At 33.7% G+C, this 26,913-nt stretch overlaps 1 protein-coding gene across 6 annotated transcripts in view; it reads left to right on the top strand.

The window, feature by feature from the left end:
• The window catches only part of LOC109079097 (signal peptide, CUB and EGF-like domain-containing protein 3), a 98,321-nt gene that overhangs the window by 18,697 nt on the left and 52,711 nt on the right, over positions 1–26,913 (top strand). For 4 of the 6 annotated variants that reach the window (XM_042751378.1, XM_042751376.1, XM_042751375.1 and 1 more), the window contains exons 2-4: positions 8,204–8,329; positions 16,086–16,211; positions 25,751–25,885. In XM_042751378.1, the coding sequence (XP_042607312.1) occupies positions 8,204–8,329; positions 16,086–16,211; positions 25,751–25,885 (387 nt within the window). The remainder of the gene's footprint in view (positions 1–8,203; positions 8,330–16,085; positions 16,212–25,750; positions 25,886–26,913) is intronic. The other 2 variants (XM_042751377.1, XM_042751374.1) reach the window with 1 other exon arrangement.

Below are 26,913 nucleotides of genomic sequence, written 5' to 3'. Positions count from 1 at the left end.
AGCCCATAGCGCCCTCTGAGGAGAAATGTTGATGCAATACATTTATTCTATTGTTTCATATATATTTTATTTTAATTGTTTTGAATTAATTTTGTAATTTATTTAAATATAATTTCCCCCCACTTTTTATTGGATTTTTAAACTTATTTTTAATATTTCATTTTTTATCGTTTCATCTTAAAATTATATTTTAGTTTGTGTTATTTTATTATATATATATATATTTTAAAATATTTTATTTTATTTTGTTAGATTTTTTACTTTTTTTTATGTTTTTTATATTTATATTTTACTTAATATATTTTTGTATTTCATTTTTATTTTATTTCATATTTTTATTTGATTGGATTAGATTTTTATATTTTGTTTAATAATTTCTTTTTTGGTTTATTTATGTATTTTATTTTATGTGCATTATTTTCTTTTTTTAAGGTTATAATGTATTATATTAGATTTTTTAAGATTTGAATTTTTATTTCATTTAATTTTCTAGTTCAATAAATATAAATGTAAACTAATTATTTACATTGATTTAGATGTTGAATTAGCAGAATGAGCAAATACAGAGCTTAGAGTTTGAACTTAATATATTATAGGACTCTTATGACATGGAGTTCAAAGTAATCACATAGCAACCACCTAGAACACCCTAGCGACACCCTGGCAACCACCCACAACACACTAGCATTGTTTTGGCAATTTCATTAAGTTTGTTTACTGAAAATGATATTTTTGTGACTGAAAATGATATTTTTCGTCCCTTCTGAGATTATTTCTGGGCGGGGTGAGTTGTTTTAAGAGTAAAGCGGGGCCTGTACAAACACTGAGAGTCTCACTGTGAGCAAACATTGCTCTGTGTTTGAACTGCACACCTTCAGCGCGCCGACCGTTCGTCTGTCAGTAAATATACTGAGCAGTGCTGACCCCATCATTAATCAGTGAGGAAACGCTGCTCTCATGTCTGAGCCACATGAGCACAACATCCAGAAAAAAACTACATACACAAACCGTGCTTTCAAGAAACGCTCAAAACTTCAAGGCGTCAAGGTTTGGTTTGGTTGCATGACCTTGTTGCTCTTGCTGGTGGATGCCGTTACTACATCTACACCGTTTTCCATTCACAAACATTATTCTGATAATTGGATTGAAATCAGCATGAATGCAACTAATATAGTATCTCAAACAGTCAAGCATACAGCTAGCAATGCTGAGGTCATGGGTTCAGTTCCCAGAGAATGCATAAAGTAAAAAAAAGGATTAGCTTGAATGCAACATTAGTCACTTTGGTGAAAGCAAATGTAAAAAGCAGCATTTTATTGCTTTAGCAGTTTACCAGTGTCCAGTTTTTTCAGGCTCATAAATGTGTGAAGTGAAATTTATGCTTCTGAATTATAGTGCATGAGTTGTGTGGACCATTTTATTATACATTAATGGTGCTCTTTTTTGTGGTCATTTGTAAACATTATACTCTCTCTCTCCCTTTCTCTCTCTCTCTCTCGCTACAAAATAGCTATTATTATTAATATTTTGAATGAGCTTTTATATTTATGTTTTTTGTTAAATTACAAGATTCACACAATATTTTTTGTGTAATATTGTATTTTATTTTTCCGTTTTATGTCACTTAATGAAAGCTAGGCTGTTAATTGTGCGCTATAATAGTTGCTTTAATTATTATTATTATAATTTTTTTTTTCATTTTAATTTTAGTTTTAGTCATTTTAGCACTTCAACTTATTTCAATTACTTCCCAGTGCAACATTTCTAAACAGGGATTTATTTTTTCATCTAATATTAACACTTTAGATTTCAGTTAACAAAAACAAAGCTCTTACTGTGTGTGTGAAATGGAATTGTCCATTCTGTCTTTAACATTACAGATCCAGATTTCAGGATAATCCAGGATAACATGCTAGCATGCTTCTAGATATGTTAAAGATATGGGAGAAACAGAAGAAGTAATATGTTAGTATCTTCAGCCCATCAGCATGAGCTTTTTCATGACATCATGCAGCTCCAGAGTGATCGGTCACATGCTATTTACAGCTCAGGTGATTGGCTAATGAGAGCCAGCTGAGAAACTACTATTGAAAAGGGTAATGTTAACGGTTAAACAAAGAAAAGAAACACGCGCCGAGTCGAATCCTCAGATGGGTTGCTAGTGGAAACAGACACTCACAAACAGAGAGTTGAGTTACATAGAAAGATTACAGCAGCCGTGAATACATTATTGAGCATTCTTAAAGGTTTATGTTTCTAGGTCAACAGGCAGGAAAGTATTCATGAAGTCACTTTCATGCTAGCCAAAGTAATAAAGACATTTTATGTTCTGCCGGAGCACATAAATCTCTCTGAAGTGTGGCGAGATAATGTTGATCTTCACAATGTTTGACATGTTTGGAGATGTTTTTGACATGGAGTTTGGTTTTCTTGTGATGGAGAGGCTGAATTTGAACACACACAAAAAAAATCAGCAAATATTGTTCAAACTCTTTAAAGGGATAGTTCACCCCAAAGATGAAAATTCTGCCGTCATTTATTCTGTATGACTGACTGACTTTTGTGCAGCACAAAAAGTGAAACTTCTGATTGCCTTGTGTGAGGATCAGTCTGATTTATTAACAGATCACTCAGTCATGAACCACATTAACTGATTCTTTTAAAAAATGAATTACTAATGAATCTAACTCTCATTAACTCCCATGAACATCTAGAGGGGTATGAAGGTTTTCCAGTGAATAATGACTTACATTTTGGTCTGCTTGTCACACAGTTTTATCATATTTAGAAGACTTAAAACGTAGCATGTAAGTTATATTGACCACTTTTATGATAAAATTAATGTGCTTTTCTGTAATTTTGAAAACTAACTTTTCTTTAAAAAAAATCTTCTTTAAAACTTTTTTTTATACTATTATGTTATTTATTAATAATTTTTTCAATCGGCTTTTATTTGTATTTTTATATTTTCATTTTTCATTTTAATTGTAGTCTTCATTTTTTATTAGTTTTTTATTAGGTTTTATATATATATATATATATATATATATATATATATATATATATATATATATATATATATATAAATCTATTTAGCTTTAATTTATATTTTATTTTAGTTTTAGTAATTTTGGTAATAATTTTCAGTTAGTGCCAAGGCAACATTTCTAATTTTTGCTTAGTTTTCCATGTAACATTTATATTTTATTTTATTTTGGCTTCATTTCAATTAACAGAAACAATATTTCATAGTTTTGGTTTTAGTTCCCATGTAACAACAATGCTTAATTTCAGCTTTATTTCAATTTATGAAAATGATTTTTAATAGTTTTAGTTTCAGGGTATGTTTACATGACAGTGATGTACTAAAAATTGAAAAGTTTAGCATACAATGACTACGTTGTGAAAATGGTCCCTGTTAAACCGTGATCTGTGAAAACCACCAAAAACGTTGTATTATGCGTGCCAGGCCAGCAGTTGGCGATGCTACTTTGTAAAGAAACACTGTGTACCAATGGACTCAACATGTAATATGTAAGATACCACTATTTTCACAAATTCCCGTTTTCGTAGTTTACACTACTGTTACATTACTCTTAACTTTGATACCCTTTTTATGCAGTTTGCGTTTTCAAGCCCTCAAATTGCCATTGCTGAACAGCCACAATGAATCAAAAGTTTTCCATCTTTAGTTAAAAATGGTGTCGTGCAAACAACCACTTAAACACTGCTTTAAAAATTATCCTTTTGTGTTCAGTGGACGATAGAATCAGTTACACAGTGTTTGGAACAAACATACATGGTGAGTAAATAAAGATCAACTTTTCACTATCCCTTTAAAAATCCTCTCAGCTTACATTTTTCCTTTATGTCCATCAGTGCAATCAGTGTCTCTTGTTTTAATCTCAGCCTCAGTGTTGTTTCCAGTTTGAAGCACAAAAGAAAGAACAAAACAGCTAGAAAAATAATTTGGCATCTCTTAAAATATGCCTCCCTCCCTTCTCTTCCAGAGCACCGTGGAAGTTTCTCTAAACTCATAGACAGATTAAAAGTGACATGTTTATTTTCTCTTCAAAACAGCATTTGGGTTTACAACCACTCGAGCACTTTGGGCTCATGGTGATTGATTTAGCAGTAATAAGGAGTCTGTTTCGCCCATTTTATTACATGAGAAATTGTTTTCTTTCTTCTGGGACTGAATAGAGACACTGATTGATTTTGCAGTGCTAGCGTGATTGCAGCTAATTGGTCTCATTGGTTCTGCTGTGCGACCGTGATTGTGGGTAATAGGTCTGATTGGCTCTGTTGTAGAAGTGCGATTGTGGTCAAGGAATCTGATTGATTGTGATTGGCTAGAGTTTTCACAGGGGTCAGGGTTTGCCTCTGCTGGTAGAGTTTGTAACTACATCATGTTGGACTAACTTGACCAATCTAACCAGCCCGTAATCTCATTAGTTCTGTTGTGTAAAACGGCTAATTAATCTGATTGTCTGTATTGCATAAGCACACTTATGACTAATGAATCTGATTGGTTGTGTTGTGCGTAGATTGGATTGTGGGTAATTGGTTTGCATGTGGAATTCGGTTGCATTTTTTCTATGAAATCATTAAGCAGTTTCCAGCCTTCCTCCGTTGAATTGGTCTGACCTTTGTGTTAAAGCCTGCTTTCTCATTTATTAAAGTGTAAAACTCAGTTCTTTCGCATTGAACTTTAGCCATGGCTAAATGAACATTTCCCAATAAATTTTTTTATTGGCATTCATTTTTATCAAACCAAGTAGTATTATTAAACTGCAAGTGGTTTTTCCATGTTTTTAAGTGCATTTTAAGATTTGATCCTACTGTACATAAGTCTATCTTTTAGTAGGAATAGTTCACCTAAAAACGAAAAAGCAGAAACATGCACTTTTCCAAGCATGAATTTTCCAATGAGAAGACTAAAATTTAGGCTGTTATCCAAAACCTTCTGCAAAACTTGTATTTGCATCAGTGTTGAGATGCAAAAAATGGTGTGTCCAAGCGGCTTGCCATATCTGATGTAGCTGATGCCAAATTACATTGATCCATGCATGTGTCATTACTAAACTGAATTGAAAAAATAACATTTTAGTACTTTGAATAATGGATTAATGATTTTAATTTCAGTCTGTTCCTAACACAAAGGTATGGAAGCCCATTTCCACCACCACAAAAAAAATAAAAATTAAGTGAGACTCCTTATTTCACAATTCGGTCTTTTTTTTCTTGCAATTGTGTGAAAAAAATTTGCAATTGCAAGTTATAAAGTTAGAGTTTTTCTGGCAAATGTGAGTTTGTATCTCACAGTTCTGACTTTTTTCTCACAAAATGGGCTTCTTTTCTCAATCTCACAATTCTGGATAAAAATAGCAATTTGGACTTTTTCCTCATAATTTTGACTTTATATCTCACGATTCTGAATTCATAATGCAACTGCGACTTTATATTGTGCAATTCTGAAAAAAAAAAAGTCAGAATTGCGAGACATAAGTCAGAATTGTGAAATAAAAAGTCGCAGTACCTTTTTTATTTTGTATTCAGTGGCGGTAACAGGCTCCCATACAAAACTCTCATATGGATTAAAAAGGCTTGAAATATTGTGATTAAGTTATATAGACTGCTTTGAGGGTTTATTTAGAAGCTTGTGGGCATTATGAGCAGTCATTGCATGTAAAAAAAAAACACCTGTGTGAAGATGCATCTAAATTCATCTTTTTGTGTTATGTAGGAGGTAGAAAGCCATTTGGAATGAGCTTGAGGTTGAGTAAATGATGACAGAAATTAAATTTTTGGGTCTTCGTGACTGGGCTTTCAGACAAATGGGTTTCTGACTTTAAATGTTGTTGAATGCATCATTTTCCTTCCTTTCACTAGCCTCAGCGTGAGATCTGATGAATGGTGTGTTTTATAGTATTAGGGCTCTTAAGAAAAAAGACCAATTCATCTTCTTTTCTCCGCAGCAGGGACACTTCAGTAATGAACAAGCACTTTGGGTGCCGTACTAAACTCCTAAAAGCTTTGTACTGTAAACAATATGTAAGTAATTTAATGGCTAATGCCACCATAAAGGACGTCCACCACTTTCCTGCAGCATCAGCAGAGAGATTCCTGCATTTCTAAAGACGTGAAGGACGTCTGTGGATTCTAGAGTGAAAACTAAGGTTTCAGCTTCATTAGATGTTGGTTCGAGTGTTGGCCGACAAGAGCTCAAATGAAACGGTTGTCATTTCTTACCAGCAGCACTGAGGAGACTCTGTGGAAACTGGCTCGGGGTTGCTGGAGCTATAACCCTGTAATATCTGTGAAGACAGATTTGACTGTTCAAACCATGTGGAATGACAGCTGAGGCCAAACAGTTTTGTAGTTATTTTGATTTTGCACAACACACCCTCATGTTCAACACATACTTGCCAAAGAGCTCTTAGAATTTACTGCATGATTTGATTAATGGCTGGGCAGTTTGACTGTAAGATACCACTTAATAACCACCTGGAGGTCCCTAGCAACCACTCAGAACACATTTGCAACTGCATAGCAATGCCTTGGCAACCACTCAGAACACCTTAACAACTGCATAACAGTACCCTGGCAAATTCCCAAAGGAGTTTATCAGTTGCATAACAATGCCATGGAAACCATCCAAAACACCTTAGTATGTGCATGGAAACTCTCTGGCAACCACCAAAAACATATAGTAACGTCCTACATAGCAACGTCCTGGACGCCTTAGCAACTGCATAATAATGCTCTAGCAACCACTCTAAGCATCAAATCAAGTGCATAGCAACGTCCCAGTAATCATCCCAAACACCTTATCAATTGCATTTTAACTCCCTGCCAACCACTCAAACCACCTTAGCAACACCCTGACAACCACTCAAAGGATTTTAGAAACTGCACAGCAACACCCTGGCAAACTTTCAGAGCATCTTAGAAACTGCATAACAACACCCTGGCAACCACCCAAACCACCTAAGCAACACCCTGGCAACCACTCAGAGCATCTTAGAAACTGCATAACAATACCCTGGCAACCACTCAAATCACCCAAGCAACACCCTGGCAACCACTCAGAACATCTTAGAAACTGCATAACAACACCCTGGCAATCATTCAAACCACTTAAGCAACACCCTGGCAACCATTCAGAGCATCTTAGAAACTGCATAACAACACCCTGGCAACCACTCAAACCACCTAAGCAACATCCTGGCAACCATTCAGAGCATCTTAGAAACTGCATAACAACACCCTGGCAACCACTCAAACCACCTAAGCAACACCCTGGCAACCATTCAGAGCATCTTAGAAACTGCATAACAACACCCTGGCAACCACTCAAACCACCTAAGCAACACCCTGGCAACCACTCAGAGCATCTTAGAAACTGCATAACAACACCCTGGCAACCACTCAAACCACCTAAGCAACACCCTGGCAACCACTCAGAGCATCTTAGAAACTGCACAGCAACACCTGGCCAACCACCCAAAACACCTTAACAATTGCATAACAGCACCCTGGCAACCACTCAAAACACCTTTGTAGCTCCCTGGAAACCACTCTAAACACCTTAGCAACTGCATAGCAACACCCTGGCAACCATTCAGAGCATCTTAGAAAGTGCATAACAACACCCTGGAAACCACTCCAAGCATCTTAGCAACTGCACAGCAACCACCCACATCACCCTAGCATTATGTTGTGTTTTTCATGTACATTACTTTGAAGGCCATCACGGTTTAGTGTCTTATACTTTCGGATTAAGAAGAGTATTAGAAGATGGTACTCCTTTGTTGGAGTAACCATTACAACTTCGTTGGCCTTCATCAGGACAGAATGTGTTTTGTTGTCAGGTTAAAGCGATACGCAGCAGCTCAACTGCAGGAAATGCCAGAGTGCTGCTGAAGGATCCTAATGTTGAGTTTGGCTTCGGTCCCAGAGGTCACAGCAATATGAGATGCTGAAGGCCTCACAATCACGTCTGAACTGGGATCAGCTCTGCCCGTTTGTCGTCTCTCTTCCTCAGACCAGGTTTTGGGTTGAATTGTGAAACGAGTTTGCTCTGCATTGCTGGATCAGCAGCTTTTCGCTTGACTGTTTCAATTTACTCGCCCGAGGAGAAAACATGTGTCGGTTTTTCTCCAAAAAGTGACTCGAAGACTCTTGATTTGCTTTCTCTCAGCAGATGTGGACGAGTGCGCCGAGGCCCTGGACAGCTGCAGTATGGATGCCATCTGTCAGAACACCCTCAAGTCATACAAATGCATCTGCAAATCAGGATACAAAGGCGACGGAAAGCACTGTGAAGGTGAGAAACGCTTACTAAGAGATAAAGATGCAAAAAAAAAAATAGCAGGACAAATGATGTCAGAATACAAAAGCTTGATTGCTGTAACTGAATTACTTTTCTAATGGATTACTCTATTTTTTGTCATTTAATTACAGTTACTTCTTATGTAATTGTATTAAATACTGTATAGGCTACATAACAATTCTATATAAAACTAGTGAATTTATCATTGAAATTAAACGTCCAATGCTAAAATCAGGGTTGGAAATTAATCGGGGCTTTTGGCAAAAATGTCACAAAAATTAGCAAAAATGCCCCAGAAGTTTAACATAAAGGGGCAAAAATTGGCCCTGCATAATTACAATCAATTTATTACAGCTGTCGCGATAAAAATTAAATGTGACAAGAGTCAATTATTTACATATAGAACTGCGCATGTGCATCAGATTATTATTTTATTTATTTTTTTTACAGCATTGAGTCTTCTAACCATTCATGTGCGTTTCTGTTGAGTTTATGAATGTGATGGCCAATCAGAGGTGTTTAGATTACTCAACGCTGAAAATGCCGGAGTTTTGTATAGTGCACACTCTCCGACTGATTTAAGCATGCATGTGAATTGTCATCATAAACAACGAAGTGCAGAAAAGATGTAAGTATTAAGAGACTCATTTCGCAGATTCAGATTATTACGTTAGTTAACTAGTGCTAGACTGGGCATGTTTGCCTGTGTAGCTAGAATTTGATGTTTGACATTCTGTATGTATTTTATTAACAAACATTAATAATCATTATTATAATATCAAGGGCAACAATCAATTACAATGGTTTTTGTCATAATATTACAGCCTTATGATTTATGTATTCTGATTGATTAAAGTAATTTGTTAATTTAAGTAGCTGACATTAAACAGAGATACAATACAATAATCTAAATATTCTTAAATCAAGATACATTTACTTGAGAATCAATAACTTCAGATATTACGTAAGTCTTGTTTTCTGAAAAATGTAGCAAAATGAAGTGAGTTCATGCTAAAACAAGAATGAATTTACTTGAGAATCAATAACTTCAGATATTACGTAAGTCTTGTTTTGTGTATTTTTCTTATGTCTTGTCGTTTTTACAGCATTAATATACAAAAACCAGCAACAGGCATTATAAACTAACAATAGACATAATAAAATTAAATACAGTTTCCAAGCTACACACTTTAAAATTGCATAGATTTAAAACAAGATAAATGTATCTGAGATCAAACTGCATAGCAGAATATATATTTAATATGCCTATCAATTTAAGAAGTTCATTTTGTGCAATTAAGTTTTAAAAAGAATGCAAAACAAGTCTACTTCAATTAGATTGTTAAACTCAACTCTAGGTTATGTCCACCACAATAATGAATGATCTTAATTACTTAATTTAATTCATTGAATTAAAATGGCATATCTTGTGATTTTTATAAAATGATTGACAGTACTAATTTTGGATTAAATTTATATTTCTTACCCCACTAGCAAACTGTTTCTTTTTTTTTTTCTAAGCAAAAATCTAGCCAAACTTGTGGGTTTAAACCATAAGAAAACAATTTGTCAGTGGGGAAAGTAAAATAAACGTGATTCAAATCTTAATATCTATGCTTCTCAAAAATATTTATCTTGTTTAAGCATGGTCAGATATTTTTTCTTGGAAACAAGACAGGGTTACTGATTAAGAAACGGTTGTTTTTGCCATGTAGTCTATAATAAGATCACTCTGGTCGATACACTCTCTCTCTCTCTGTGTGTGTGTGTGTGTGTGTGTGTGCAGACACTTCAAGGTCTTCTTCTCCATGTCTTATTGCTGCAGTTCCTTGGCTTCATTTTCAGACTTACCTGAGGGAAGGGAAATAGGTGTTCAAATGCAAGATTAAAAAGATGACAGACTCAATTCTTTACCCTTTGGACATAAAATAGAGCATGAAATATCTTACACATTACCGATAACTTGGACTTGGACTGGTTTTTACAGCACAGTTCCAATCACATCAATGCAGGGCCAGAAATTCATTTTTTTATTTCCATTTCTGGAATTGATTTCAAGGGGCATTTTTACCTTCAGAAGGGTATTTTTTTAATTTCCTCATTAAATGTATCTTTGTTGTCTTTTATGTCAAATATTTACAGGGGTCATGAAATGAGAAACCAAAATTATCTTGATCTTTTGACATATAAGAGCTCATTGTACTATAAAACATCCTGTAAGTTTCAGAATTCAAAACTTTGTTGTTACTCTAAAAACAGCTTATATTGAAGGCAGTCTGCTGAAATCACAGTTTGTGGAATGTTCTACTCTATGATGTAATAGTGTGGATAAGCACCGCCTCCGCAGAAATACATCCACGCCTGCTTCTACATCGCTGCCTGTTTAGCCCCACCCACTGATTCTAACCTACCCATCAATTCGACATCGATGCCTATTCTACATCACTGCTTGTTTAGCCCCGCCCACCGATTCTACATCACTGCCTGTTTAGCCCCGCCCCCCTACATCACTGCCTGTTTAGCCCCCCCCACCAATTCTACATCACTGCCTGTTTAGCCCCACCCACCGATTTTCTACATCCCTGCCTCTTTAGCCCTGCCCACCGATTCTACATCACTGCCTGTTTAGCCCTGCCCACCGATTCTACATCACTGCCTGTTTAGCCCCACCCACCAATTCTACATCACTCCCTTTTTAGCCCCGCCCAAAAGTGTGAGTAACTGTTTTTATTATGTGATCACTATTGTTTTGTCTGTTAAACAGATCATTTGATATGAGTATTTATGCGTTTTTGACCTAAATCACAGAATTTTTGACCTAAATCACATGCATTCATTCCATCTATGAGGAATGAATGCATGCTGTCAAACATACACAACTGTCAATCACAGCAATGGGTGTTTACTTCCAAGTCTACAATCCTCCACGCCTATTCAAACAGAGCGTTCTGATGAGGGGGTTAAAAACAAGACAGAAAATAGCTTATTTCTTCTAAATTGTTTTTTGGTGTATGGAATTTTGGTTATATTTTGTTTTTTGATCAGAGAATAGTACAAAATAAAAAACCAAGGTAGTTAATGACCCCTTTATTTTTAACACATTAATCCAATCAGTCAAAATACTCTGGACTGTTGCCTGTAAAATTTGAACAACAACAGTCAACTAACTGAAACATCTGACATGCCATCATGTTTATTTACACTGACTGTTTAATTGCCATTTAAAGGCGGAATACGTATATTTACACAATTGCATAATGTAAAAAGCCTACAGTAAAAATATAAATTGTTATAAATTATTAAATCAAACAGGAATTTATCACATGGTAGAACTGCAATGTTTTGGGAAAAAATACTTTAATTGCATTATAGTAATAATAACTGTTAAAGTTAAGCTAATTATTAGAAAATATACTGTAACAATGCTTTTGTGAAGCAGCATGTCATATTCTGGCTACACAGACAAGACAAACTAAGATCTGTTTGTGAATTCCTTTAATGCATTTTACGAATTCGAAAATCAATCCTCATATTGGTTGTTATAGTCACTGTAAACCAGAATAAGCTGAAAAACAGTTGGAGGTAATCAGTTAAGTTAAGAAATGCCAAGTTGAATTAAGCAAAACTGGCAGATTTATATTTTACATGTTAATCACTTGTTAAGCTATCTCATCCATTTAATTTAAAATGTTAAGTTTGAGAATCCCTGCATCACATGTATAGGAAATAATGCAAATGTATGCATTTTAATGTGTTTGAAAGACAAAAGCCTTCCAAAGACATAGTAATGCATAGTTAAATAACCCACTGAATACTAATTAAAATAAAAATTAACGAATTGAAATGTTGAGAAATCACTGCAGTGTTGAAATGCTTTGTGGCCTCTCAGTTTGATTAAAGTCACCTGACAAGTGACTGGTCTTTGTGTGAATGTCCACAAAACTGGAAGACTTTCTGAATATATATAAGCAGTATAGGCTATTTTAGAAATGTAAAAGATGACAAAGAAGATTAAAGAGAATAAATAAATTGCTATTATGTTGATAGTATATAATCATGTAATCATTAAAAAATTAACTGTAGTCTAATTACAAGTATTTTGAAATGCAATCTAATTACAAGTACTTAATTTTTGGAATCTGATTACATAATCCAGATTACATGTAATCAGTTACTACCCAGCTCTGTATAGAAGTATATATTATATACAGAAATAGGACCAAAGATTATTTGCCATCATCTGTCTAGCATGAGTTTAAGCACTCTCAAAAAACCAAAAACAAACAAAACAAAAACCCTTGTTATAATCACTGAGGCTGTCTACACTGTAGAGAATATGTATCTCTTACTTGCATCGTACGGTCATCATTACATTCATTTGGCATTTTGTTTCTTTAGGACAGGTTTCAGCACACAGATGCTATTCTAACTATACTGTGGTCATGTCTTGTTTTCTCGTGGCCGTTTGCCTTTAGGGGAAGTTTTTGCAGCTCAATTGTATTTGGAGAGGTGTATGCTGCTTTTGGACCCACTTAGCCAACGTGATCCTTTCTGGATACAAACACTGTAAGCCCAGGCAAAACATTGGAAAGTGAATGAGTTCTGGAATGTTTGCGCTGTGTTAAAACGGCACTCCTGACTGAACCGGGATCAGTGGCGTAAAGCCCTTGATATGGTGTGGAAACACAAATGTGCGCTGGGGAGATATGAGCATCGCTGTTCAAATATACTTCACCACGTGCAAAAAGACAAGCAGCAGAACCGGATCCTAATCCTCTGAAAGCTATTGCAAAACTCTTGATAGCTATTTGCTACAAATAACGTGGGTTTGGGGTAAATAACAGGCCAGAGCCTTGAGAAAGCAGCGCTTGCCTGTTTTGCTGGTGTCAATTCTTATAATATATTTTAAAGAGAGGGTTTTTTGTGTTTTTTTTTTTTTTTATTTTTTATTTTTGGGCAGTTTTTATATATTTTAAACTAATTTCATGCATTTATGCATAAAGCTTTAGATCAAAAGGTTTTTAAGATCATGAGGAACATAAAAGCGGTCAAATATGTTAACAACATTTGACTGGTTGTGTATACTTATAATATGTGTAAATATAATAATAATGTAATTACATACATAATGCTTACTGCTTTTATTGCTTTTGGCTCATTAGCAGTTTAACAAGTGGTGTGATTAATGAATTCACATTTTCATTATACAAATAATTGCATTTTGTCTCAATAAAAAATGCATGAAAATGTTATAAAAGATATCCTATATATGCTGTTTTATAATATTAATATTTTTGCCTACCATTTCCTGCTTTTAGTTTATTTGCATTTTGTTAAAGTTGAACATTTTTCAAATGAAATTTTCACACATATTCATATTCAAGTTACAAATTTTCCATTTTGTTTTACAAGTTTGTATTAAAATTATATAAAAAATGCATAAAAATATTATGCAAGGTATATATACTATTTATAATATAATAAAATATTTTAATAAAATATAAAGGTCACAATCACTTGCTTCTAGCTTATTTGCAGTTTGCTTTAAATAAATGTACATTAATTTATCATACTGCAGGACAATGCACAAATATTAAATTTTGTCCCTTAATAAAATGTAAAAAAAAATAATAGTATATATTAAAAATATAAACAAATAAAAAATTATAATATTATATCTTATTTTAATAGAATACTTGAACGTCATACTTTAAGCTTATTTGGATTACATTTGAATTGTCCTATGACAAATGAATATTAAACACATATTCAATGTATAAATATTGCATTTTGTCTGTCAATAATAAAAACCTGCACAAAAATATTATACAAGATTAATTTTGGCTTGTTTCCAGTGTGTTTAAATTGTGATGTGGTGTGACAAATGAAGTTTGCATTGCATTAAAAATGCAAATATTGCATTTTATCTTAAAAAATATTACAAAATAATAAACTTCATTTTATACGAAGTATATCACTGATAGATGCTGCTGTCTAAGTTATGCAAATCCTAAACCAGCTTAATCAGTTGTTGGACTTTTCAGCAAAGTCCATCCATGCAAAACAGTTCTAGATGTTTGCAGGTTCATTTTGCATCGTTCAATCAATATGTACACAGTAAAGTCCATCATCCGAGTCTTAATAGGCTATTTATTATGTCTCTTGGATGCAGAATGAACATTTATTCCACATCTGCAATCTCCTCAGCTTGAAACGAATGACCCGTAAACAATAGGACCATAATGAATAGTGCAAAACGCTTTTTTCCTCCACTTCTCGAAATTGCCTGTGCCGTAGATTGCTCGGCCTCATATGGAGACGCATTAGCCGAGGTAAAATAGCTTGTAATTCGACGGAGTGAAGCTGGTGCAGAACCCAAATAAGCAAAAGTGCAAAGACTTTGTACTGTGTTGGAGGTGGGATAAAAAGCATTCAGGAATAAAGACAAATAAAGCGCTGTACTCCAGACAGCGAGCGTCTCTCTCCATACTCACTGAGCCCAGACGACTACAAAGCAGAGCAGAGGAGTCTGGGTAATTAGTGCTCAATTGGGCGTCAAATGAGAGGGGATGGCCTGCGTCCCCCTCCACAGACATCCACTTCTCTCTCCAGCGCGGAGATGTTTATTCAGCTGCTCTCGCCATCCAACATGAGGCATAATGCACTATAATCACCGCAGTTACCGGCACACAGAAGCTCGTATTGCGCTAAATAAATTCATTAGGAACAAATAAAACATGTTTGAGCAGATGCATTTAAAATGGGTGATATTCTACTCTTTTTTTTTAAATCAACTTAAAATGTTAGTGAGGGTTTCATCAGCAAAAAAGTTTTTTCAAGGGCCTCAGAAATAAACAATCTGTTTTGATACTGTACCTTTAAGATGTAAATGACCTCTGTTGTTATTGGATAAAATCCTTGCAACGGTTGTTAAATCTATCTATCTATCTATCTATCTATCTATCTATCTATCTATCTATCTATCTATCTATCTATCTATCTATCTATCTATCTATCTATCTATCTACCTACCTACCTGTCCGTCCGTCTGTCTGTGTATAGCTATGCATAGATTTAGACATTTGCACACTGCAGGGCAATCTAAGCAGACTGCAAATAATATAATATATATTATATTTGTGTATATTAATATTTAAATGTATACCAGCATTCAAAAGTTTGTAGTTGGTAAGATTTTGTTAATGTTTTTGAAAGAGTCTCTTATGCTCACCAAAGCTAAATTTATTTGGTTAAAACATTCAGTTAAATTGTGAAATATTATTAAGATTTAAAATAACTGTTTTCTCTGTGAATGTATTGTAAAACGTCATTTATTCCAGTGATCAAACCTGTATTTTCAGCATCATTACTCCAGTCTTCAGTGTCACATGATCTTCAGAAATCTTCTAATATGCTGATTTGTTGCTCAAGAAACATTTCTGATTTTTATCAATGTTGAAAACAGTTGTACCGCTTCATATTTTTTTATATTTATTTTATTTTTTTGGTGGGAAAATTTGATGAATTTTTCTTTTCAAGATTCTTTGCTGAGTAGAAAGTTCAAAAGAACAGCATTTATTTGAAATATAAATCTTTTGTAACATTCTGTAATGCCTTTATTGTCACTTCTGATCAATTTAATGCAGCCTTCCTAATTAAAAGTATGAAGCCCCCAAATCCTTTGGCTCCAAAAGAGCAACAGTTATCTATGATACCAGCTCTTTAATTTTTAATGTGACTGTTCTTACAGATATCGATGAGTGTGCCAGTGAATATAATGGAGGATGCGTTCACGAGTGCATGAACATCCCTGGAAACTACAGATGCACGTGCTACGACGGCTTCCGCTTGGCCCACGACGGACACAACTGCCTGGGTAAGCCATTGCTGCTTTACGTTTGGGACAAACAAATAAAGCGTGTGTGAGGATCTGCCTCCTCTCAGGACTTCATCCCACTCAAGGCAAACAAACATTATTGCTGGAACCCAACTTATAACGGTTGACGCTCAGGCGTGTCTAATCAAACTCCACACCGACCGCGACTGAGGCCCAGAACACTTCACTCTATCCTCCGTATCAAAACCAAGCGGTTTGTGCGGTTAACCGAAAGAGGAGGGCGATAAATCCGTCAGATTTGGGCTGTGACTGCTGAGCCCACGGTTCTGTGGTATTAATTGTATTTTCAGATCGTGTGAGCTCACGTTTTTGACATTCGGTGGCTCGTATTCCCAGCCGTTCCAGGTCAGTTGAATCAGTCTGAGGGGAATGTGTGTGTACGGTGCGTTTGTGTGGGAGATTTACATTGGGTTACAGTCTTAATACTGACCTCGGTGCTTTAACTCAAAACAGATGTCCGGCGCGTCCAACAATCAGCCCAATGAAGATGTGAAATTGCTGAGTGTTTGTGTGGGTTATGTGGGTTTTACTCGTGCAGAACACTGCTATTCAGATCTTCGTAGACATTTAAAGGTCCCTTCTGCCATTTTTTGAAACATATTTTAAAATATTGAGGTTTTATCTGGCAGAGCTCGAAGCAATCTGATTGTTATACGAATGACAGTTGAATTCGAGAACCGACCCCCACTTTGCTGTTTTTTATTATCTAAATGCGAAGTTAATGATGCAATTATGTTGTCTCAAAATGTGAACATTTAAAATTGTATAGTTTAGATATATAATATAATCTAAATAATATAGTTTAGATTTATTTATTTTTTGGGGGTGGGGGGTGGGGTGGGGGTTTGGTATGATTTGTTTTATACTGTCTGGACAACTTTCTCCAAACTTTATCAATAAGTCAAGTCACCACATTTTCAGATTTCACGTTTTTTTGATAACTTTATAAAAATAAATATTAATATTAAATTCATATTTGAGACAAATATTAAATATGCTAAAGGAAAATTTGGGATCATTTAGATCATCAAGGCTCATTAAAATTACTATTCAATGAATGTTACATTTAATTACATATGAAGAGTTGATTTGCAAAAACCGATAACTTAATTTTGCAGTTGGGTTGTTTTGATGAAGTATTAATAATTTTTAAAAATACGGGTAATTTACAAAATTAAAGTTCATTGAAAGTATGTTTAATAATATAAATATATTGAACGCATGGCAATCTTTTTTTTTTTTTTAAAGTGGCGTTTATCGGTTTTTGCAAATTAACTCTTCATATTTTGACAAATATTAAGTGTGTGTGTGTGTGTGGGTGTGTGTGCAAAAAAAAGATGTAATGTTATATTCGAATAATATTAATCAAACTATTAAATACATTATTACAAAGTTCAATTTGGAATAACTTTTTTATATATATATTTTATATTAGACCAAATATATTACTTTTTTTCTGACAATACTTTATATGTTCTGTATATGATAGCATGTTTTTTTACTAATTAGTATTAAAATTATATACACTAAAAGGAAATATTTCTATGAATGGAATATTCTTTTACGAATAGGAATACTAAAAATAATGTTATACAGTGAAATTTGCAATGCAGTATTTTAGTATTTTACATTAGACCATATCCAGTATATTTTTTTTTTTTTTTTTTTGTTTTCCTGAGAGTACCTTATATGTTGTGTAGATGATAGCATGCTTTTCCAGTAATTAATTTAAATATATATATATATATATATATATATATATATATATATTATATATATATATATGTATTACATACTCAGATTGCTGTGAATTGCTCTTGCTTCATCTCATCACACACACGCCTGCTTTGTTCCAACCCATTTAGCGCAAGTCTCATGTTTAGCCGTGGATGATTTGCGCAGCTGTATGGATGAGCTGTACCGCTGTATATCTGCTCACCAGCAGCCGCTTTTGATATCCCAGACTCTCTGTTATCTCTCATACACCCTTCACTAACTCTTTTCTAACTCTGCGTTCTGTTCTTCACAAATGAACGCTTTACACAGATGAACTGTGGCTAAAATAAACAACCCACTCTCAGTCTCTCTCCTCCTCCCGAGGTTTCTTTAGGATACTAAGTAACTTTTGCTCCAAGTTAGTGTGTTCTTGGTTTGAAGGCTAAAAATAACAGGTCGCTTTGTTTCCATGGTGTTTTCAGTGAGAAGGAAAGTTGAAAATCTTGTAATCTATGCAGAAAAACACTTTTGTGTGGATTTTGCTTTAGTCATGAGGGTTTGGGTCTAATTTTCGCTTCCCTTTAGAGCTCAGATTATAGATGACACTTGAACTAGCTCCTTGCTCACATTTCTAATTATTATTCAATAAAACAATTGTATGGTACGCTGTTGATTTTGATTTTGTGCGCAGGTTTAACATTGATTTTAACACACATTTTTTTTATGTTAAGCATTTAAAATTTGATATTGGCATATTGAATTGCATTTGTTCTTTTTTTCATGTATTTTACTAGCTTATTTTATGTTTTAGCTAACAGCCAAAATGACATTTTTGGCAATCAATTATTTATTTATTTATTTTATTCATATTCATTATTCATTTAGTATTGAGACAGCATTATTTATAATGATTATTTATTAAATATTGTATTGTTAATTTAAATTTATTTTGGGGGTGAACAATGGGACACAAATTCAAAATTGTTCATCAAATGAAAATAGCATGATATTTGCATATTTAATTGCAATTAATGTATTGAACCATTTACACACTATACACTAAAAAAGAGGCACAGAAGTCCAAGTTTAAGGTAGCTATTGTGATGACATTTTATTTTCACTTTAAAACTTGAACACTTCAATGCAAATTATAATAATAAATTATATTAAATATATTTTTGATAATAATATATAAACTATATTTCTATATTTTAATATTATTTTCATATTAGCATATTATAGACAGACAGACAGACAGACAGGTAGGTAGGTAGGTAGGTAGGTAGGTAGGTAGATAGATAGATAGATAGATAGATAGATAGATAGATAGATAGATAGATAGATAGATAGATAGATAGATAGATAGATAGATAGATAGATAGATAGATAGATAGATAGATAGATAGATAGATAGATAGATAGATATGTGCTAAAGAATCTTAAATAGAAAGCCACAAAAAAAGTACTGCTGGAAGATTGAGAAGTAACCTCATAATCTACTGATCGTCTGGAACATTCAGTGAGTCACAGGGGAAGGAAAGAGTGAGAAAAGGGAAGGAATAGACGACAAGGAATAAGAGAAGGAAAGAGAGAGAGAGAGAGAGAGAGAGAGAGAGAGAGAGAGAGAGAGAGAGAGAGAGAGAGAGGTAATTCTTCAGCACAGGAATCCTCTCAGGAGTTTTTTTAAGAAATGTTTTAAGTGCAAATAGTATGAGCTCTGCTCCGGGTTTCACCAGAATCCTGTTCCTTTTCCAAATATTTGCTTTGGATGTGAGCCGTGATCTGCACAGAACACATGTCACTAACACCGTCCGCTGACCGGCACAGCTTCACCAAACTCAGCGGCAGCAGGAAATCATGGGTTTGTTTATGCTGCGGGAGCAAGGTGTTTGGGGTTTGAAGCGCAAGGCTCTCGCACATGCAAAGATACTAAAGCAAGCTCTGTGCAAACAGACAGCTGTTTCCATAAATGCTTTCCAAACGCTTAGAGCTGACTGATACGTTAGTAGCAAATGTGGATGCTTTTGATCCTCAGTTTCAATGTGTTCTAAAATGTGTCATGCACATTTCATTCTCAGCATTGGTAAATTGTTGTGAAATTGTCATCTGTGTTCTTTCATGTCAACTACTGATATTGTAGAGCATATTTGTTGCTTTAAAAAAATAAGATAACTGATCAGATTTCCTGACACATTCATTTGATGGAACTCCACCCCCATGATTTTACTGCTACAATAAAAATGCACATTATGAAAATGTTTTTTTTTTTTTTGTACTTGCATGGAATATATTTCAGGCCTTTGAAACTCTGCTACATTCTGTAGCCACACCCACATGACTGATTGGTTAAGAATACTACACTGTATTAAATACCCAGTATTTTATTTATTTATTTATTTATAATATTTAATAATAAATATGTATATATTACTATATAATTTATTTTCTTTTTTTAGCTCCTCCTAAATATTCAGTGTTTAAGATTGACTGATAAAATTGTATGTTATGACAATGCATTTTCTTTGCATGCTTGTATGGAATATATTTCTGGCCTTAGTAATTTTTAGAAGTTTGGTAACACTCCACAATAACATTTGATTGGTTCAAAATCCTGCATGTTTAGATTAACTTTGTCATTTCATATGGTATTTACACTTTCAGCATGGACAGAATTTGATGCTGATAACTTCATGTCACAGTTGTTAAATGGTGGGAATGTGAGTCTATCTTTGAGTGTGTGTGTGTGTGTGTGTGTGTGAGAGAGAGAGAGAGAGAGAGAGAGTGAACATGAGCGCTGGGAAATGGTTATATTCCCCCCCTCGGCTCAGCTGAAAATGGCCTAGATTGGAAACTCTATCCCAAGGCCTCAGTGCATTGGACAAATAGACAGAAAATGAGTTTCGCATGAGGGTTTATTAAGCGTGAGCTTGTGTATACAGCAGGCTGACTCTAATGAGACGTATCTGAGAGAGAGATCAGGTTGCAGTCTCATCCTCAGAGAGGCAGACAACACACAGAAACGTCTCGAATGAGAACAAACACTCATATGTTTGTCAGTTTGACGGCTTGTGCCCTCATAGGACAGAGTTTTAGTAGTAAGTGGGTTAAACTTGACTCAACACCTGCTGTCAGTGATACTAAAGTCTCTCATCATGCGTTAGACAGAGTGTGTGCATCTCATCGGCTTGAAATCAGCGGCCATGTGTGTTACATCCAGTATGTTTCAACCTGGCTCATGTCACAAGCCTGCAGCATCTTCTCAATGTCCAAGTTTCTCTTGTCCAAAAGTTGAGTTTTTTTTTTTTTTTTTATCTTTTCAGCCCCAAATATTTAGGCCTATTTTCTCTTTCAGCTGACAGCCAAAAATGGCAAAATATATGTTTTTCAATCAGTTTAGTAATTTTTTATCTATCTATCTATCTATCTATCTATCTATCTATCTATCTATCTATCTATCTATCTATCTGTAATATGTTTGTTTGTTTTCTGTTTATATTAAGTATTATTATTATTGAATTAATTAATTTATTTATTTATTGGAGTAAGGCAGAAGTTATATCATTATTTATCATATTAAAATAATGTTATATTGTATTGTATTTATTTTTATTTGTTTATTATCTCCTAAAAGGCTTTTCAGGGCAATACTGTACATTCTGTTTATATTTGTGTAAACGGTCCTTTACATAAAAAAAATAATAAAAAAATAACATGGTAACTACAGTATCGTTTCCCAAAGCACTATATACAGTACAGATACTGTTACCACAAGAAGACTGCTATTGCCTAGTATTGTCCACCACTGTCATAAAAAAATAAAACAAAATGACAGGAGGATTCAACAGAGTCTGACATTATTTAAAGAAAATCCAGGATTCATTTATTATGATTTTACAGTAGTAACTAAATATAATATTTTGGTGATATCATAGTAACCATGGTAAAGTTTTAAAATAGGCTTAAAATCTGCATCAATCAAAGACAGACTAATCTCTGACTATAATCAAGTAATTCAGACGTCATGTTTATTTAGGATCAGTCTGAGTTCAGGAAAGGGCCCTGATGTCATTTAACAGCATACTGCAGGTTGAAATGTATTGGCTTTTAATCAGCTGTTGAATGATCGGTTTGTGTAACGATCCATAAATCCCAAAAGACGATGAGTCTATCAACACAAGCTGCTTTGTTTTTCTATCACAGTGAGACTTTGCATTGACTATTTGACTTTTTTTTTTTTTATACTGAACTAATGATATGTTCTGTCCCCTAACCCTTGTGCTATGCTCTCTGCATTTAAAGACATTACTTAGTATTTTTATTAAGCTGTTTCATTGCAAAGCAGAGTTGCCAACAACATCAACACCAACTGAACTGATGCAAGTTCACACAAGCAGGTCCACAGTAATTGTAAGCCAGCACATATACAGACAAAACTCACACAGACTGGAAGAATGAGAAACTGCATGAAATCACCAGGATGTAATGATTAATGATCTAATGCCGTCTGTTTCTGAGGCGAGTCACATATCAACATCACGAATGGACATCAGAGCTGCGAGAATGTGAGCAAAAACATGAGAAATGTAGCTGTGGACTGTTTAGACTGAGGAAGAAAACAAAGAGCGGGAGAGGGATGTTCAGATTCATGAGGTTATGCCCTGAAATTTGCTTTTTATTAAGGTTTTGTGCACAAAAGTGACCATTTTTCATTCTACCTTCTATATGCAAATTAACTCTTTTATGATCGGGTGCTCCCTTTGCATGCGAAATGAGTAACAACACAATCAAATTTGTAGTTGTGATGATTTCTGAACAAGCAATTTTTGCAGTTTCGTTTCAATAAATGCTTTGAATTGTTATAATTTAAATATTAGTTATACTGTATATTTGTAAGAAATTCATATTTTTATACACCAAGGATACATTACATTGATCAAAAGTGAAAGTAAAGGCATAATGTTACAAATAATTTTTATTCCAAATAAAAATTGTTCTTTTGAAGTACAGCAAATACTAAATTATAATATAAAGTCAGAATTGCGAGATGGAAAGTCAGAATTGCAAGATGGAAAGTCAGAATTGCGAGACGTAAAGTCAGAATTGTGAGACGTAAGTCAGAATTGAGAGACCTAAAGTCAAAATTGTTAGATGCAAAGTCAAAATTGTTAGATGCAAAGTCAAAATTGTTAGATGTAAAGTCAGAATTGCAAATGTAAAATCAGAATTGCGAGACCTAAAGTCAGAATTGTTAGATGTAAAGTCAGAACTGTGAGATGTAAAGTCAGAATTGCGAGATGTAAGATGTAAAGTCTAAATTAAAATATAAAGTCAGAATTGTAAGACGTGAAGTCAGAATTGCAAGACATTAATCTAAACTGTTCTTTTGAAGTTTCTAGGGTTGAAAAAAATATTCAAACCAAATCAAAAAACCGTGATACACCACCGAGGTACTCTCACATATATATAATGAACAAATAATGAACTGAAATCAATGTGCTTTTTCTATTTTCTAAACAATGTTTTAACATCAATCAAGTCACAGTTAAACTTAAAAGACTTAACCATGTGCATACATGATGGAGCGCATCAGAAAGGTGTGCAATTACAGTATATTTATTGAATTTTTTTTTAAATGTATATTAAAGTTGTTGTCAGACTCAACATTTACCTTGAATTGCGGGTCGTAAAGTTACAATTTTGAGATGTAAAGTCTACATTTTAATATAAAATCAGAATTGCGTGACGTAAAGTCAGAATTGCCTGATGTAAAGTCAGAATTGCAAGATGTAAGGTCAGAATTGCAAGATGTAAAGTCAGAATTGTGAGACGTGAAATCAGAATTGTGAGACATAAAGTCAGAATTGTTAGATGTAAATTCAGAATTGTGAGATGTAAAGTCAGAATTGCGAGAGGTAAAGTCGGAATTGTGAGATGTAAAGTCAGAATTGCGAGAGGTAAAGTCAGAATTGTGAGATGTAAAGTCAGAATTGCGAGACGTAAAGTCAGAATTGCGAGATGTAAGATGTAAAGTCTAAATTATAATATAAAGTCAATTGTGAGACGTGAAATCAGAATTGTGAGACAAAAAGTCAGAATTGTTAGATGTAAAGTCAGAATTGTGAGACGTGAAGTCAGAATTGCAAATGTAAAGTCAGAATTGCGAGACCTAAAGTCAGAATTGTTAGATGTAAAGTTAGAATTATTAGATGTAAAGTGAGAATTGCAAGACGTAAAGTCAGAATTGGAAGATGTAAAGTCAGAATTGCGAGATGTAATGTCAGAATTGTGAGATGTAAAGTCAGAATTTTTAGATGCCAATTAAAAATTGTTAAATGTAAAGTCAGAATTTTGTGATGTAAAGTCAAAATTGTGAGATGTAAAGTTACAATTGCAAGATGTAAAGTCAGAATTGTGACACCTAAAGTCAGAATTGGAAGATGTAAAGTCAGAATTGCGAGTTGAATGTCAGAATTGTGAGATGTAAAGTCAGAATTTTTAGATGCCAATTAAAAATTGTTAAATGTAAAGTCAGAATTGTGTGATGTAAAGTCAAAATTGTGAGATGTAAAGTTACAATTGCAAGATGTAAAGTCAGAATTGTGAGACCTAAAGTCAGAATTGGAAGATGTAAAGTCAGAATTGCGAGATGAATGTCAGAATTGTGAGATGTAAAGTCAGAATTTTTAGATGCCAATTAAAAATTGTTAAATGTAAAGTCAGAATTTTGTGATGTAAAGTCAAAATTGTGAGATGTAAAGTTACAATTGCAAGATGTAAAGTCAGAATTGTGAGACCTAAAGTCAGAATTGGAAGATGTAAAGTCAGAATTGCGAGATGAATGTCAGAATTGTGAGATGTAAAGTCAGAATTTTTAGATGCCAATTAAAAATTGTTAAATGTAAAGTCAGAATTGTGTGATGTAAAGTCAAAATTGTTAAATGTAAAGTCAGAATTGTGTGATGTAAAGTCAAAATTGTGAGATGTAAAGTTAGAATTGCGAGACGTAAAGTCAAAATTGTGAGATGTAAAGTTAGAATTGCGAGACGTAAAGTCAGAATTGTGAGATGTAAAGTTAGAATTGCGAGACATAAAGTCAGAATTGTGAGACCTAAAGTCAGAATTGTTAGATGTAAAGTCAGAATTGTGAGATGTAAAGTTAGAATTGCGAGACATAAAGTTAGAATTGCGAGACATAAAGTCAGAATTGCGAGACATAAAGTCAGAATTGTGAGACCTAAAGTCAGAATTTTTAGATGTAAAGTCAGAATTGTGTGACGTAAAGTCAGAATTGTGAGACGTAAAATCAGAATTGTTAGATGTAAAGTCAGAATTCTAAGACGTAAAGTCAGAATTGCGAGATGTAAGATGTAAAGTCTAAATTATAATATAAAGTCAATTGTGAGACGTGAAATCAGAATTGTGAGACGTAAAGTCAGAATTGTTAGATGTAAAGTCAGAATTGCGAGATGTAAAGTCAAAATTGCAAGACATTGTCTAAATTGTGATATATAAAATCAGAATTATGAAATACAAAGTCTAGGATGCAAGATATAAAGTCAGCAATGCAAGATGAATTTGTGAGATTAAAAGTTGCAGTTACTGTACCTTTTTTATCCCATGGCGGAAACAAGCTTCCATACTTTAGAGACTTCTTTCAGAACCAAATCTTACAACCTTAAACTTTGAATGGTAGCGGTATTATACAGTATAGATATGTACATATTAATATGCATACTTGTAATACCACAATTTTAATAATATGGCTATGTTTTTACTCATCTGTTTATCTGTGTCTCCATCAGATGTTGACGAGTGCGCGGAAGGAAACGGCGGATGCCAGCAGATCTGTGTTAACATGATGGGGAGTTACGAGTGTCGGTGCCGTGACGGATTTCTCCTGTCTGACAACCAGCACACCTGCATCCAGAGACCCAAATGTGAGAGCCTGATCACAACACACCACTAACATGCTACTCTTACTCTCTGCAGGATACAGTATATGTATACTTGGCATGCTGGGCACAGTATGTGGATTTTGAACGACATAATAGATTTGTTTACAGTGCAGTATAATTCAGAGAATACTGCTGGATATCTCATAATGCAATGCCCTCAACTTGATGAATGATCTGGAAAGCGTTTAACATCTCTGTTTTGATTCATTAATTGATTGGAATATGAAAACTCCAGACCTTAACTTTTATAATATTAATCAAACAATATTACATTTAAACAATTGCATATGCCAATGTACAACAACTATTTAATTTGCAATATTAAATAACTGGATTCCACCCATATTCAGTGATTCGGTGAGCCGGTGATATTTTAATATTATTTATATACTTTTATGGAAGTTTTATTTTTTTGTTGAAGTTTTATTTATTTTTGTTGAAGTTTTAATTTAATTCTTTTAATTTTTATATTTTAGCTCTTTTGTCCTTTTTATTATTTATATTTTTTATATATCCAGCTTATATTTTTTATTTAGGTTTTAGTCATTTTAGTACTTAAACATACTATATTTCCACTATTAAATATATCATGGATTGATTGATTGATTTTGGAAATGTGAGAAGAATTATACTATATAATAATATATATATAATATAAAAGTGTAGTTTTTTTTTAAATTTCTTGTGATTTATATTTTTGTATATATATATATATATATATCTATATTCTCAATGAAGAAAAGGAGCAGTGTTTATGTGTGTGTTTGTGTGTGTGCGTTTGTGTGTGTGTGGAGTGTCTAAACAAAATAAAAGTTATTAGTATTTAATTAGTAATTATTTGTTCAATTAACTGGATAGCACTCATATGCAGTGTTATGTTACAACCAATGATATTTTAGCATAATTTTTTTTGTTATTATAGTCTGTTTTAATATTTTGAGTTGCCTTTGTATTGAAGTTTTTATAAAAATTTTAATACATTTTTTAGTACATTTATTTGCTTTTGTTAT

This window comes from Cyprinus carpio, chromosome B23 (genome assembly GCF_018340385.1).
Source record: "Cyprinus carpio isolate SPL01 chromosome B23, ASM1834038v1, whole genome shotgun sequence".
Taxonomy (NCBI): Eukaryota; Metazoa; Chordata; class Actinopteri; order Cypriniformes; family Cyprinidae; genus Cyprinus; species Cyprinus carpio.
The sequence above is the reverse complement of the archived record's forward strand: the minus strand, read 5'-3'. Positions and strand labels throughout refer to the sequence as shown.